Source organism: Bactrocera oleae, chromosome 3, assembly GCF_042242935.1.
Source record: "Bactrocera oleae isolate idBacOlea1 chromosome 3, idBacOlea1, whole genome shotgun sequence".
NCBI classification, from domain to species: Eukaryota; Metazoa; Arthropoda; class Insecta; order Diptera; family Tephritidae; genus Bactrocera; species Bactrocera oleae.
The window spans coordinates 791,261-806,629 of record NC_091537.1 but is presented as its reverse complement, the minus strand read 5'-3'; the positions used below and the strand labels follow the sequence as shown (position 1 = coordinate 806,629).

Here is a 15,369-nt window from a genome sequence, read left to right as displayed (position 1 = left end):
ATTAAACATAAGGACTTACATATGTATGTGTGCCTGTAGGCAAATTGTAACACTTTCCATGCCAATTAAAACCATATTATGTAAGAACTCAATTCAGGTAAATCCCATAACATTTTTTAAAGTATGCTTATGAGTACAACAACAATAAGTAAGAAGAGCAACGTCAACAAACCACTTTGGCACGCGCCACTCCAATAAAACCTCAATTAATTTCACGCAACTCCCAATACTGTTGGCTTTTATAAAATGGTAAACACCGTCATTACAACACCCTTTAATTTGCCCATAAATCGCCGGAGCGCATACTCATTGGAGTATTCACGCCGTCATAAAAACCTACGTACATTTGTGTATGTGTGTGTGTTGCCCATTAATATTCACACTATAATTTGAATAAATGCATTATTAGGTGTGCATGTATGTGTGTGATAGGCAAATAAACGCACCTAAGTGTGGAGTGTAGAAGGTAGGAAGCAATAGCAACAACAACAACAGCAACATAAAAAGTGACGAGCACTCGAGTAAAAAGCGCGAAAGGGTGCATTAATGAGCTGCGATTGGCCTCGCCAGCGGAGCGCAGGGTAACACTTTGCATTCGGTGTTTTTTGTGTTTGTTTTTGTTTTTGTACGAGATGCGCAACAGTTGAGTTTGTCGACCTTCGCATGGTGTTTTGCATAACGGCAAAGGGTTCGCTTCCACTTTTTATTGGATTCAGTGATTCCGCCAATGATCTGCTTATATGCATATTCGCATCTCTCGTTGACTCTTGTTGATTGTGCGAATAAAAAGTGAGCGAATGACAACCCTTTTTGTTGTTGATGTTTTCATATTCAAATGCTGGTGCATTTGCATGCGTATGTGTAATCGTTTACTAACGAGAACCTTTTGACAATGCGTGCGCCCCGTGAAGTAGGCTACAATAGATGGTAGATGTTTTGTTTTTGTTGTTGCTAAGCGAATAGGTGGTGCAATATGATTAAAATGCCGTTTAATTTTAATTGTCACCGCTGTCACTACATTTGCATGGGTTCCCTCATCATTTGTTAGTGCCCAAAGGTCAGATGGCGGCAAATTTACATAACCTTAAAACCTTCAACAAAGTATGAGTAATCATTGCAATATTCGGCAATTTGTACTGTGTGTCGCACCTAATGAGATGGATGAATTGAAGTCTGGTTAGGGGTTAGTTTTGAGTGCATGAACAAACATACAAATGCTCACACACATGCACACATGCATGTATGTATGAATATGTTAGAAAATATATGCCGTCGTACGTGGATATCGCTTTGTGCGTTGCAAAAGCGATATTCAGCCAGTTGTTTGATGATACTGGTTTTACATATAAGCGTACATACACAAACACACTCATATACACACTTAATAAAATAGCGGTGTAAATATTAAAATATTGAAAATATTGAAAATAATTAAAAATCCATATGCTTTAAATAATTCACAAGGTTAGAGCAGTACATATGTCCGTACGAGTATGTATGTGTGAATACCTATGATTTCAATTCCGTGTTTGTCAGGAGACAGTGCGATCGACTGCTGGGCTGCCGCCACTGCGTCCCCTAAATGTCTTGCTCTCGTCTGTATGTGTGTATTTGTTTTGTGCTATGTTTGCAGTTGGGTGGACAGAGCGTGATGACCATTGCTGTCGAGGTGTCACCGGGTTGCTTTGGAATTTTAATTTCGCCGAATTATGGTCATTGTACTATTGTTGAAACTGTTATTCGAACTATTGAAATGTAATGTATGTGATATTTCATTGTTGTGCCAGTTTGAACCACGGTTTTTGTTTTTGGTTGTGACAAATTGTCATTGTGAATGTGAGCGGCCGGAGCGCTGCATCTGTCTGAATGAGGGTTGCAGCGAGGGGTCAAGTTTGGTGCGAAAGGCAACTTTCTATATAAATAAGAGTTCGTGCCGGTATGTGCTGTTGTTATTGACGGTGATAGTCAAATTTTCAGATAGATGTTAGATATGACATTATTTGGACATGTGCAAAGGGGCGTCGAAAATATTGGCTCCGTGATTGCTGCAAATTTTATTGCTTTCATTTCAATGAGGATGAAGATGAAACAAAGTTGAAAGTTGCAAAATCACGCTTAAAATGCATCGTGCAGTTGAGCATATTAGGCATTGTTAAACAGATTTCTTTAATGAAAATGAATTGCAGCATATTCATGGAAATCATTCATTTTCTCTCTATTTTAATTATTTGCATGCATTTTTGGTCATAATCTTCGTATGGAGAATCTGGAGTCACTATCTACGCTTGCACTTGTCAGATTTTATAATTTACTTTAAAACTATGTTTCAAAGGAATTAGCTCTGTGGCAGCCAATTTTAAGTAATTCACATACATATTTTGTAAAATTTAGAATGCTTTCTTGTTCAATTGGAGTAAATTGTAATTATTGGTAAATTTCCCTGGCTGGTATTTTACTTTTGCTTTGCGAAATTCTGAGTTCATATTATTTAGAGTTTGTTAACTAAATTAGTTTAAGGACGAACATTTTTACACATACATATTTATTGGTCCCTTATTTTAACAATGAGAGCATTTTTTCTTTAATGCTGGTTTTGCTCGTGTCTGGCTCCAGGTCAGAGCGTGCAGCAGTGTGCCCGCACTCATCGTTGGATATGTGTGTGATTAGAGTTACCAGCCCAACATTTAGAATAGAGCTAATGCAATAAGGATATTGACACGAGCCAGAGTTATGCCCTTGCATCCTTTTCAAAATTCGAAAGTAAAAGAACAAATTCAAAAATTGCACACACGACACACGCGTAACGAATTTCCCCCTCTACCGCCCCTGAGCAGTTCCAGCATCAAGCAACTATAATAAACTTCTCACTTGAAGTCGGTAATAAATTTCTGTATTCACGTGCTCCGCGTACGTGTCTATGAGCAAATGAGCGGAGAGCAAGGGGCGCCGCCGCATTTGTCGCACATTCTAAATACTACAAGTATTGCCATAATGTTGCGGGTACTCAGGGCTCTTGTGTTCATGTGTGTGGATGTGCGCAAATTAGCGAACGGAGGATTGATGGAAGGAACTTGCATGCTGAAAGAATTGAGGTAACGGATTAAAGTTCTGAGGCAGGCACGCGTCTATATATATAACTGTATACACATATACCTATGCATCGTATATAGTATGGTATACATATATGTAGATAGCTATTAAAATATTTAGTTGCATATAAAGGAGTTGACCAGCTGGGTACTTACCGGCTGTCGAGCGCAGTGGTGGTGGCGAGTACCGCATGTGTCCATTGAATGCATCTGTGGAAGAAATAAAAATAAACATCAATAATATGGAAATACCTACATGTATATGAATATACATATGGACATATGCAGCTATATAAGTGTGTTCGAGCTATATCTATATTCTATTTCCTATCAGAAGATCCATCAACGGGCAAAAGGTTAAGTGGCACACTGTCCAAGAGTTCCAATTCAAATGTTCTTCGCAAATTATTGATTATCCTTATTTCCCTCTTCATTAAAGTCCAGCAGCAGTGGAGTGCAGTGGATGTTCAATGCCCTTTCGGCCACGGCTCGTTGTCCAGCGTCCGCCGTCCGCCGTCCGCCGTGTAAATATCCTAAGTAAATAAACGCTGTCCAAGTCTGCAGATGTGTCTCAGCAAATGTGAATGCGAATTGAGTTGGAAACAAATCTTTGTGGGGGTGTAGTTGAAGCCATCCTGATAATGTTGTTGTTGATGGTGGTGATTGTTATGGTGACGATGGTGGTGGCGTTGATGCTGTTTGCGTTCTTCACTCATGTTGATGACCTCTTGGCCGCTTGCCATAACACTGTTGTTGCTCTTACTGCTATTTCGGCGAGTTTACAACAATTTTGCCCATTCGAAACTTAATGCAAATGGCACGTCTTCTTAACTTGTCAATTTGAATGTTGCATGCAATGTTTTTATACATTTGTTTCTTCGCTCCTTTTATTGGGGGGAGGGCGAGGGAAGAGTGTTCGACAAACTTCTTACTCTGTTTTTTTGTGGTACATTTGGTTTTGTTTTTGCTTCAAATGGGCATAAAATGCCCATTAGTACGAGTATTTCGTTAGTTTTATGGGGTGAATGTGGCATGCATGTATACATATGTACAGACCTACATATGTATATATCCCAAACTAACAGATATATGTACATATGTACAACATGCATAATGCAATCATACCCACCAAAAAAGTAAATTGAATGCAAATAACAGCAAAAGTTTTGCCAAGTAAAGTGAGCTGATAAGGGGGTTCAGAAAATAGAGTGCAATAGCTGTTATGATATGAGAGAGTTTTGAAGTAGCAAAATACCTGAATGACTTTAATGAAGCCCATATAATTTCGAAAAAGATGCCAGTTTTAATCTGCACTTAGTTCTGAAATTCATCATACAACATTCCAAGTGAGGAGCTATTGAATAAAGTGCCACATCTGCCACATAATATGCGCTTATTTAAGAATATGAAAAACTAAATTTAAGTCAGCTATTTGTGAGGCAGCCAACTTACTATGAGCTTTTAAAATTTCTTCTTTATGACTTGATTTATTTAACCCTTTTTTCAGTAAATTAATTAAGAATATTTACAAGATTTTTACACGCTAAGGGTATAATTAATTTTTTGGCTAAGTATGAATAAGTTTATACTGAGAAAATAGAATTTTTGATAAGTCAACACTGAAGCCAATTAAGAAAATGTCTGCAACTCTTGAGTGCCACAATGAAGATAAGTATCTGCAGAATATCCTTTTCGTTTTCAGTTAAGAAGTTTTCCAACATTTGCGTCATTTATTAATACCGTAAACACGCTTATATAGAATATGTAAATATGCATGGTACATAAAACCAGATACATACATATGTGAGTAGTTGTATCCGTAAAGCAGAAAATAAATTGGTAGATGTCAGTGGGCGACGTGCTTACAATTTCATCACCGTCGCATTTAGTTAAATCCCCATTTCCTTTCGCTATGTATGGAGATTGTTACTCCTGCCGCTCGACAGTGACACCTACACGCTTGCCGGTGTGTGCGTGCGCTTACATGCATGTGTGCCGAATGCCTCTAGGAGTATTCGTATCCTTTATGCATTACTGTCATAAATAACCTCATTTGAGTGCACATTATATTTGCAAAATAACAATGAAGAAGCTCTCTAGCTGAGAGCATATGTACATACACAGACACATCTGTTTGTATAGTTGTGTATGGGCACTGGTGTGATCCAGCAAACGCCTGTGTCCAGTCGGGGCTGCGACAACTGAACGGGCGCGAGCGGCGAAGGTGTGGAGCATAAGCTGCATTTATCCGCTGAGGCATCTTCTGCATTTGAGCGTGATAAAAAAGAGAGAAGAACATTTTTTTGGCATTTGCTCTTATTTAGCAAAGAGTGGATATTAAATTTATAGCTCCCTGGGGTGTAAACAAAAAAGGACAAAGCCGAGTAGAAACGGCAATGGTCCATAGTTTGGCAGGGTACCTATATTTTTACGACAATATATGCATACGGGGATAATGTGCACTGTCCATTTCGAAATATAAATATACAGATTACTGTCTCAAAAAAAAAAAAAAAAAAAAATAGCCAAAAAACGTATGCATAGATGGAAAACGAAGTAAAAAGCGAAAACAATCTGCCATTTTTTACGTATTTCATTTGGTGTTTCGGTTGGTTTATCTATTATCAAGGGAGAGTTGCTTTGCACATTCATATACAGATTACAAGTGGTACAAGAATACGTGCTTACAAGCAAATGCACGAATTTCATACACTATGTATCAGCACATGAGCTGATGAACACACACCTACTTACATACATATGTAAGAATATGTAAAGTTGCTTATTTGCGCTCGATTAAGACGTCGATGGTGTTGGAATGTTAGTGCGCGTTGTTGTTGTTGCTCCCGTTAAATGACACACATACAGGAATAGCGCTTTTGAATATTAATTCCTTTACTCCAAGTATTACCACAAAGGAGCAAAATCATCATCGCTTCTTAAATTGTTGACTTTGGTTCAAAAGTCGACTAATCTGCATACATACATACGCACATTGTCTGGCACGCCGATGATCTTCTCAAGCGTTTTCATTTGCGAATTTGTGGAAGCTGTGCCCACTACTTAACGTCAATTACCGAAATTTGTATTGTGCGCTGCCTTAGTCGGCAGGCGATAATCCTACCTGGCTGACCATTTTCAGTGCGAAACCAACACCGACTCATTTGTGGCAGACACATACATAAATATGCTATGTAATAAAGAAATTAATTGTCATTCTACGGCAAATGCAAAATCAGCTGGACTTTTCTTTGTGTCTACTCGCTCATAAAAAGTGCAAGACAAGCAAAAGAGGAAAAAAAAAATAATAATAGCTAAGGAAAAACTGTATTGAAATTGTGGGAAAGTGTGGTCATGCAAACGTGTTACTTACAATTCTGTGCAGCATGCAAAGTATCTGGGATGTGCAACACACACACATTAATGACTTGAACTGTGGCTCCCTACTTGTTTTCGTTTAGGGAACAGGTAGAAACGCAAATGCACATTTTGCAATCGTTCCTCGGAGATCAAAGAATTATAATGCATTATTTGAATATCTCACAAACACATCTACAGTGCACAGGCAGTTATTTATGATTAGACGCTCAGTGGGCTGTCTTTTTTGTCTTTTAGCCATTTGTGTGTACTTTTATTGGCAATTTCTTGCACATTATTTGGGAGAGATCTCTTTAAGGCCACCCGATATCCTGTTTGCGCATCCTTATTGGAAAGGACAATACAATTTATATAGTTTGTAAATAATGAGAAATAATGCTAACACTTTTTTGCTATATACGAGTATGGTATAATAGTAAAAAAAATTATGGAGAACCATATACGTTACATGATACCTCCTACAAACGACTTTAGCCAAAGGATTAGTGAATCACTAATTTGGCCTTTCCTATATTATATATTTCCAATAGTAATAAATTTGTACTTGTGCATTTCTCACCAAAAAACTTGTCCCACCAATTTGTACCGTTTGTGTTGAGAACGGAACGGATGGACTACAGAGAATTGGAAAATTAAACTACAGATCATTCGACAATTATTTATAATTTTTCCGCATTTTTGAGCAGGTGTTTACTTGACAATTGGTCCGAGTTCTAATAATTCAATTCGCGCCACTCAACAGGATGAGTTTAGCGCAATCAAAAGCCTTCCAAGCCGATTTGTGATTTTATCATGTTATGAGATATTTTTTTTTATTACTAATTAAGATTTTCTTGCAAACTCTATAGAAGTAACATTTTTATTATTTTAAGGCGAAATAATCTACCTATCGAAAAGCGATCTTTTATTATAACTTATATTTCTTTATTACATATTAAGCCTATTGTCTGGATACTAAGTCGTTCTAAAACAAAGTACCTAGCGTTTTATAAAAGTGAAGTCTCACTAAACAGAGTTATATTTGCGGGTACAACTATTTTTGGACCATTAAGTAAACTTTGGAATTGAATTAACAAATTTCTGCGAATGATTTGAGTTATTTGTGTGCTCACCACATACAATCCTTAGATATATGCTTTTCGAAATTACCACTATTGTATAGCTCAGGGAAAAAATCAGTTTTGCCCTACCAAACTTAGCTAACATCAACTATCTTAATTTTGTTAGTGTTTTATTAGTTTTATATCGATTAATATTCGAACTTTTGTTTATTACTACATACTTTGCTGAAGTTGATCCGCTGTCGATGTTTCATGATCCTCGGAGCTTCGCGGCGTGAACTCTGTGGGTTCAGTTTTGATAAAAATTCGTTCATTACACAATCCTGGACTTTGGCTATCTACCAAATGTTGTTGTAATTGCAATTCATTATTGGACTGCTGCTCATTGGCTACTGTGGGCGAAGCCGTAGATTGTGCCGCCGCACTCCATAGTGCTTGTTGTTGTATCACCATCATGTTTTACAGTTTTTCTTATGTATGTGTATGTGTGTATATGTGCGACTGCACTTTAAAATATTTATTAACTTTTTGCACAAATTCACAAATCGTTCACAGTCACTTTGGTTATCAGTGAATTAGCGCCCGTTGAGCCTCTGGCTTTTCTTCGGCACTTTGTCAAGAAATGTGTTATGAATTAATGAAAATAATATGTAAATCTCGTTTTGATTTTTCCAAGTGTAGTCGTAACTCGCGATTTATTGTCGTCGGTTGCAAAGGACGAATGCATTTGTCAATCGTTTGGTTATCGCGCAACGAAACCGGCTCTCTTGAATGTATCTTGCTGTGTGCGCATTAGAAATGCAACTGAATCGTAACACAGATGATAGTCGGCCACCGCACCGCACCGTGCAACACATTCACCGCACTCATTCTTACAAATCTAAACACGTATGCATATAACGTCATACATATGTAGAAATATATATATGTGTGTGTGTGTGTCAGCTACCTTGGCAAGTCGACTTCTTACAGCCACACAAAAGCATTGAGTCAATTTCCAATTTTGTAAATGTAAATAATAAAATTGTAAAACCGCTCGCAGTGGCAGCGCTCAGAACATGTGCAAGCGTTTGAGCGGTCTCTCGCCTGTGCGTTCTGGGCGAGTGCAATCGTCGCATTTGCAACTGTTCTTCAGGCGTAGAATGCCACTGCAACTGTGTTCGTGCATTTGCCAATCGTACATTTGAGTAGATATGTGTGGATGCGAGCGTGAGTCTGTAGAATCCTAGCACTCAGTTGTAGAGTGTTATGCTCTCTATTGCTTCGCATTCGTCCTTTCTCTAGCCACAATGCCGTGAAGGGGCACTACACTCAGTATACACTTCTCCTCATGCCTGCTCTCTCGATCTCTTTCTCTCTCCGTCGTCCGCTCAACCATTTTAGCGCTCTTTTCCATATCATAACGGAGCTGTAGAGAATTATTCAAGCCGATTTACAACCACACATAGTAGTGTGCATTTGTGTGGAACGTGTTTCATGCTGCTGTGTTGCATCTTTGTGGCTGCTCGCCTGCATTCTACTTGGAATTCTTTCGTGCTCCCCTTAAGCTCTATATACAAGTACAATAAGCATAGTGAAGACCATTCATCCGGAGCGATGCTAATAGGCGTGTAAGGAAGTGTGTGCACCAGTCACTTTTTCTCTTTCACTCAGCACATTACGATGACGAACGCGGTAGCGGCAACACGATTAGCATAAGGAGTATGGCCTCTTTGTGAGCTGTTGTTCATGCCGTTTATGCCGCTCATGATGGCTTGCAGCGGCCGTTCGAGGGATGCAGGTCGACGGCATAAGCGTATCCCCAATTGCAGCAGCTTTCATACATTGTAGAAGCAAAGCGGCTCCCCATTTATGGGTGTATGTATATTTGTGCATACATAAACTGATATGTATTTGTGCACGTATTTACATACGTATGTATGGTTTACTCGCATTTATGAGAATGGGTGTGGCTTATGCATAAAGTATCAAAGTAATTGAGTCGTTTTTCATAGCAATAAAACGTAAAATCTGCAGTTGCCAATGCTGTTGTAGTTTTTGTTGTTGCGGTGGCCCTTTCAAGTACGCTGGAGATGCTTAAATAAATGAAGCTGCTGGGCGGCGAGCGCAAAGGTGTTCTTTATTGATTTTCTCAGTTAATTCAACGACATACATGCGCTCATACATATTTAGGCACATATACACATATTTGTATATTACCATTGTAAAGTATATGTACACCTATGCATATGAATGTGGCTAAGTGTGGTTAAGCCACTAAAATTTTAGAATGTTTATTGAATGGACACATTACACAAATGAAGTTTTCAAGTCGAATTTTTCAAGTTCAAAGCGCTGGACCTGGCTGTACAAAAACAGCTAGGTTTTGGCTAAGCATTCGCTAATGCGAATAAGCGTTCTACACTAAAATCTTAATTTTATTATTGTGCATACTAGCAAATGCTTGAGCCTGTAAATATATTTTAAAGATTGGCTAGTATTTGTAATATAAAACGTTTGCTATTGAACTGAATTGTATAAATCCGCCTAAATTGTCAATGAACCGGTCGGCAGAAGGCTTCTTCTTGCTTAACTCACCTACTCGAATCGTGGTTTTAGCTGCATCTAACAACAGAGCGGTCTACAATCGCGTTCGATTGACACATATGTACATATGTATAAATAGCAAATGTGCGTAAATATTGATTAATGTGTCATTGCACTGCATTTTGGTAATTGTATATATTAAACAAGTCATTTACATAAGTACGCCGATTCGTTAGCCAGTATACACATATAACGGTATATATAAGTCTATTAACATAATCATTGAGCATCCCACAATCGTTTAACTGGAACTTAATACTGCTTCAACGTGAGGAAAGCAAATAACGAGTACAAATATGAGCGTGTTGCAATAGCAACAATAAGCATAAGGTCAGACACCTCTCGTCGTTGGCGCATGAACCGTTTCGTCGTGTAACCAAAATTGCTCATTAACAGCTAGTCTTAGGTATCTTTACAATTATATTCGAATCGCTTGTAAAAATAGTATAAATATTTTGTAATGTTTGCGGGAGATTAGCCATATTTGCAGTTGGCTTCGTTTTATTGACATAGCACACATCCGTAAATGGCTGAAGGGTTCATACGATAGCCCACCAACACCACCTACTTATAGCCTATGTAGCCTTCATTAGGTGTTTGGCAGACCTTCTCTAGTCACACTTATTTTAAATCATCTTTAAAGATCACATCAGTTTTTTGGGAGTTTCAACACTGCGCACCATTAAACAGAGAAATTTTGGATGGGTTAGAGATGTTCTGAATTTGAAAATTAACTAAAAACCACTTTAAATCGGAATTTGGCGTAAATACGGACACTTATAGATATGTATATGTACCTATATACATATGTATTTATTACCTACATACATATATATTGATTTATGTGTGAATATGTCTATGTCGACGAACACTGGCAAACGGAAACCCACTTGTGCACGCTCTGCATGGAGACCTGTCAACTGGCAACTGGAGCTCCCACATCCAAAATCGGCGAATTTACATTTCCTTTCATGTAGGCAAATTGTTTGTGGCATACTGTCCACCCTCTTGCAATGAATTGAGGTAAATTCGATGAGAAAGTTCACCAACTCTATGTACATTTGGTTGCTGATTAAAGTTGTCACAAAACTCGCTGTGACGGGGCGATTTAGAGGTGAGGGAGCTAAGCAACGTGCAACTTGATTATTGCCAAAAACAGACGCGCGCCAGACAGCATGCATGGCGAAGCAGCAACACACAAACATATACTTTGTTTACCTACGCAAACACACACACACATACATGCATGGAGTACGTTGGCTGAAAGCTTCGGCAGGACAATTTCGAGCAATCGCAGTTCTACGCACGAGATTAGAATTGCATTGACCTGCGGTGAGTGTGAATGTATGTGTGTATGCAGATACAAGTAATACTATACTTGTATGCATATACAAATATTATATGTATGGTATGAAGGCGTGTGTGGCGTGTGTGGGTGTTCGTGCTTGTATCGCGTGGAAATTAATCAAGAAAACAAACGAAGTGAACGCAAATGAATGGACACATTCCGCATGTGAGAGCGTTGCGCCAAAAGGGAGATTTTTGCAGGGCCTTATGTGTAGAGGGTGCGTACGTAGTCGGAAGATTTAGATGAACACTCGCACAGACATGAATCAAACTGAAGTGAACTGCAACGAATTTAAATACATGGAAATCATCATAAATACTCGAAGTATTAGGGGAGACGAATTAGAATCTCTAAGCGTGGACTTATGTTGCCAATACATAGATGTATGTATGTATGTGTACCCTGTAGTAAAATCAACTGACTATCAACTATCTTGCGACTAGTATGAACCGCAAGTCCAACTAGTCGGGTGATTGTCTCTCTTTCTTCTTATTCACTTAAGGTAAGTGGTCCTTTTCACGGCGCCAAGTGATCTAACAGATTTCGGTTTGAAAAAATTCAAAATATGGCAAAAAGTTATCTCATTCAGTTTTGTAGCAAAACAAGTTTTCAATGTGTGGTTAATGAATTGAAATATTTAATTATATTGTATACATATGTATACAATAGGATATTTGATATATTAAACATATTATTAACTTTGTTTTTTTCTATCAAGTAAGTTCTTAGTTCGAAAATCTGGTTGTGAACTAGTAATTACTTTACCAGTTTTATGTTGTAGATTATCGAACTTTTTTCATAACGGAAAAACTGTAATAGTGCTTTCCGCCTTGATGGTAATTCAAGGTAATAGATATGTACTTGTATGTATGGAGTATTTGGTATGCGTTTGCGAGTAATTTCTCCATTAAAACCCAGAATTTATATGCCGAAAGCGTACATTTCCTTTTCAAGCAATGAGTTCGGACGTTTTTCTACAACTTCCCCCCTAGCGTTGAAATCTGTGAGCACAGAGTAAAGTGATACAAACATATTAAATACGGCGTATTTGGTATATATTTGTGTTTTTGCGAAATGTTTAAAAATATTGCTTTATAGGAATCCAATACACCGAAAAAAAGAAGTACAATTAAACCTATGTAATGTAATTATTCTGTCACTTGTCAAAAAGCTGTCCACATTTTGGTCGAAATTCACATAAGAATAATTTATAAAGGATTCGAAAGAATGATATACCTATACCTGTACCTGTACCTGCTTTTCTCTATCATAGTGTTGTTGTCGATTATTTGAGGAAAGCAAAATAAAGGCTTGCTATTTGCTATAGTGTGCACTTAAAGAGTAACCATATCGTCGAAAATTAGCTGTTAGAATATTTCGTCAACGGAACACTACTGCGATCATACGAATCGAATTTTTTATTGCAATATTCTGTCATGTAAACAATTATTTGTATCCTTTCTAGAATTAAACGCCTTCATCAGTTGTTCGAGCAGGCAATCCTTTAGCGTCGATTCCTGCCCCACACCTGGCGTCATTTTAAGCCGTTTAAAGAAAATTCGCGCGCAAAATATACTCAATAACTATATAACTGCATCAAAGTATAGACAAGTACATAAATACCTACATAAATATGGAAAATAAATACCTATATACTAGTAGTGTGTTCCTTGAAGATTAGTAAACATGTGCAATTGTGAAAAGAGTATATTCGATATGAAACCCTTGCGTATTTTTGATTTACCCGCAAAAACTGGCGAAACTACAGAAAACACTATTCTTTGTTTTGTTTGAAGAAATACACGAATAAACGTAACGGAAACATGGTATTTTGGTGAGAGCGCAAAAAAGAGATTTAATCCCAAATTAAAGCCCTTAACTTCCTCTTTTCACAACTTGGCATACTGAATTGATTATTTATTACCATTTATTGATTTCTCTGCTATACAATCAGGAGTATTTCGAAACCGACTAATGGCTCTCCCCGTTCCGTCTTATTATTATTATATGTTTTTTTGTTGTTTTGTTGTTTTTTAGTTTTTTTCTTTTGATTTCTTCTTTTTGCGTATTCAATATTCAGGAATTTTTTAAAGCAAATTCAAGGGTAAAAATCGAAAATTCTAATGCAATCAGCGATCGTGCACGAAGGGAGAACAATAGCCGAGGAGACAAACATAGCAAAGATTACGCAAGATCATCGACGGCTTATACAGGGTTACAAAGCAGAGGGTTGTTTTCACCCTTAAAAAACAGCAAGTCGAATGCCGTAACTGCGCCAAGAGAATATTGTACAATAACAACAAACTACCACACATTCGTTAGTGGAGGTAAAAAATGAGCGGTACCAAAACCCTACACTTTAAATTTACAGTTTTTTCTGAAAAACTTGCGACATTTGATGCAGATATTTTTTTTTTGTGGAAAAATATAAAAAAAATGCGTCACAGAAAAAAGAAATAAATAATAATGAAAATAGTGAAAAAATCCCATCGCAATTTTGAGCGGAGAAAGCGGTACTACAGTAGGTAAAATGTTTGACGAGCTCAGCTGTCACTGAAAACGGTCTATGACTACGGCTCCAGGCACATAGTTAAACATTGTGCAATTTTGCTAAATTTAACGTATTTTTCTAAATGTTTTCTCACACGTTGCTGTGGCTATTGAAAAATGCGCGACTTCATACCCTTTAATGTGTTTTTTTCAATTAAAACTATGAGAAATATGCCATTTGGCTGAAAACAATTTTATAGGAAAATAGTGCGCCGTAACGATTGCTTCATAAGCTATCAAATATATAATTATAACCTTTGCTACTAGATACTCGTACATGAACGAGCTTCTTCTTGTATTTGGGGTGTATGTATAGAGAAATGAGTGTCTTATGAGGATTTATGATGAGTCCAAACGGATTGGATTATAGAAGCTTTTGCTTTGCCATTATTTTCATTTGGGTCTTGAACTGATATAGAAGGTCTGCGTAGTAGACAAAACTTGATTTAACTTAATAATATTAATGTAATAAATAGTTTTGTCATAGAGACATGTTTTATATATTGCATTGACAAATTAGTTTTACCTGCACCTTGGGGAACTCCTATAATAATTATTATTTGAAATAGAACAGTTTGAATATGATTTTATTAATGAGATGATGTTACACAATTTATACGTATGTATGTCAGAAGCAATGCAATTAAGTAAAGATGTAAAAAAGTACGAAATATTCGAAAAATGTGCCCCTGTATAAAATAAACATATATATACATACATTTGTATATATGTGACTGTATTAGAACACATCTTAAAAGTAAAGTCCTTGTTTTCCAAAGTTTTCATTTGGTTTTTTTTTCTTTCTTTTCTGTTTCTACATGCAAACTCCTCATGATGATTCGAAAATCAAGCGTATCACAAAGACATGTGAATAAATCCAATTTTTGCACATTTACTTATGGGTGGAATTTATGATTTCATTCTTTATACCTTTTAAAGTGATTTTATTGGATTTAGATTTTTACCGCCACCTTTGTCCTATTAACAAAGCAACCTCCCCCGAGTTTCAAAAACTTACACTCACATTCACAGACCTTCAGTGCGTCGTAAAACGTTGTTGCCCTCTCGGCAACGCTCCACTTGCGAATGTGCTGGTGGGTGACCACCATCATGTACGCCCGTGCCTCGTAAATCTCACCAATGCGAGTATTCGAAACTTGAAGCCTTACGAGGGGGTAGGGGGGCTTGCTTGCCATCGCCATGACGCTGCTGTCAAATGCCATGAATTTACTTGCTCATATATGCACACATACACATACAATATGTGTGTGCCATATTGACATAGGCATGTGTTGGTGTGGTGCTCTTGGAACTTTAAAGTCGGGCCATGTCAAAGGTTACAGTACTCACTTTGGGC

At 37.5% G+C, this 15,369-nt stretch overlaps 1 protein-coding gene and 1 long non-coding RNA gene across 3 annotated transcripts in view; one reads left to right on the top strand and one right to left on the bottom strand.

Moving 5' to 3' along the window:
• The window catches only part of LOC106614963 (uncharacterized), a 136,584-nt gene that overhangs the window by 14,395 nt on the left and 106,820 nt on the right, over positions 1-15,369 (top strand). The window lies entirely within an intron of this gene.
• The window catches only part of LOC106614955 (uncharacterized), a 46,586-nt gene that overhangs the window by 6,752 nt on the left and 24,465 nt on the right, over positions 1-15,369 (bottom strand). The window contains exon 4 of the mRNA XM_070106919.1: positions 3,246-3,299. Within this exon, the coding sequence (XP_069963020.1) occupies positions 3,246-3,299 (54 nt within the window). The remainder of the gene's footprint in view (positions 1-3,245; positions 3,300-15,369) is intronic.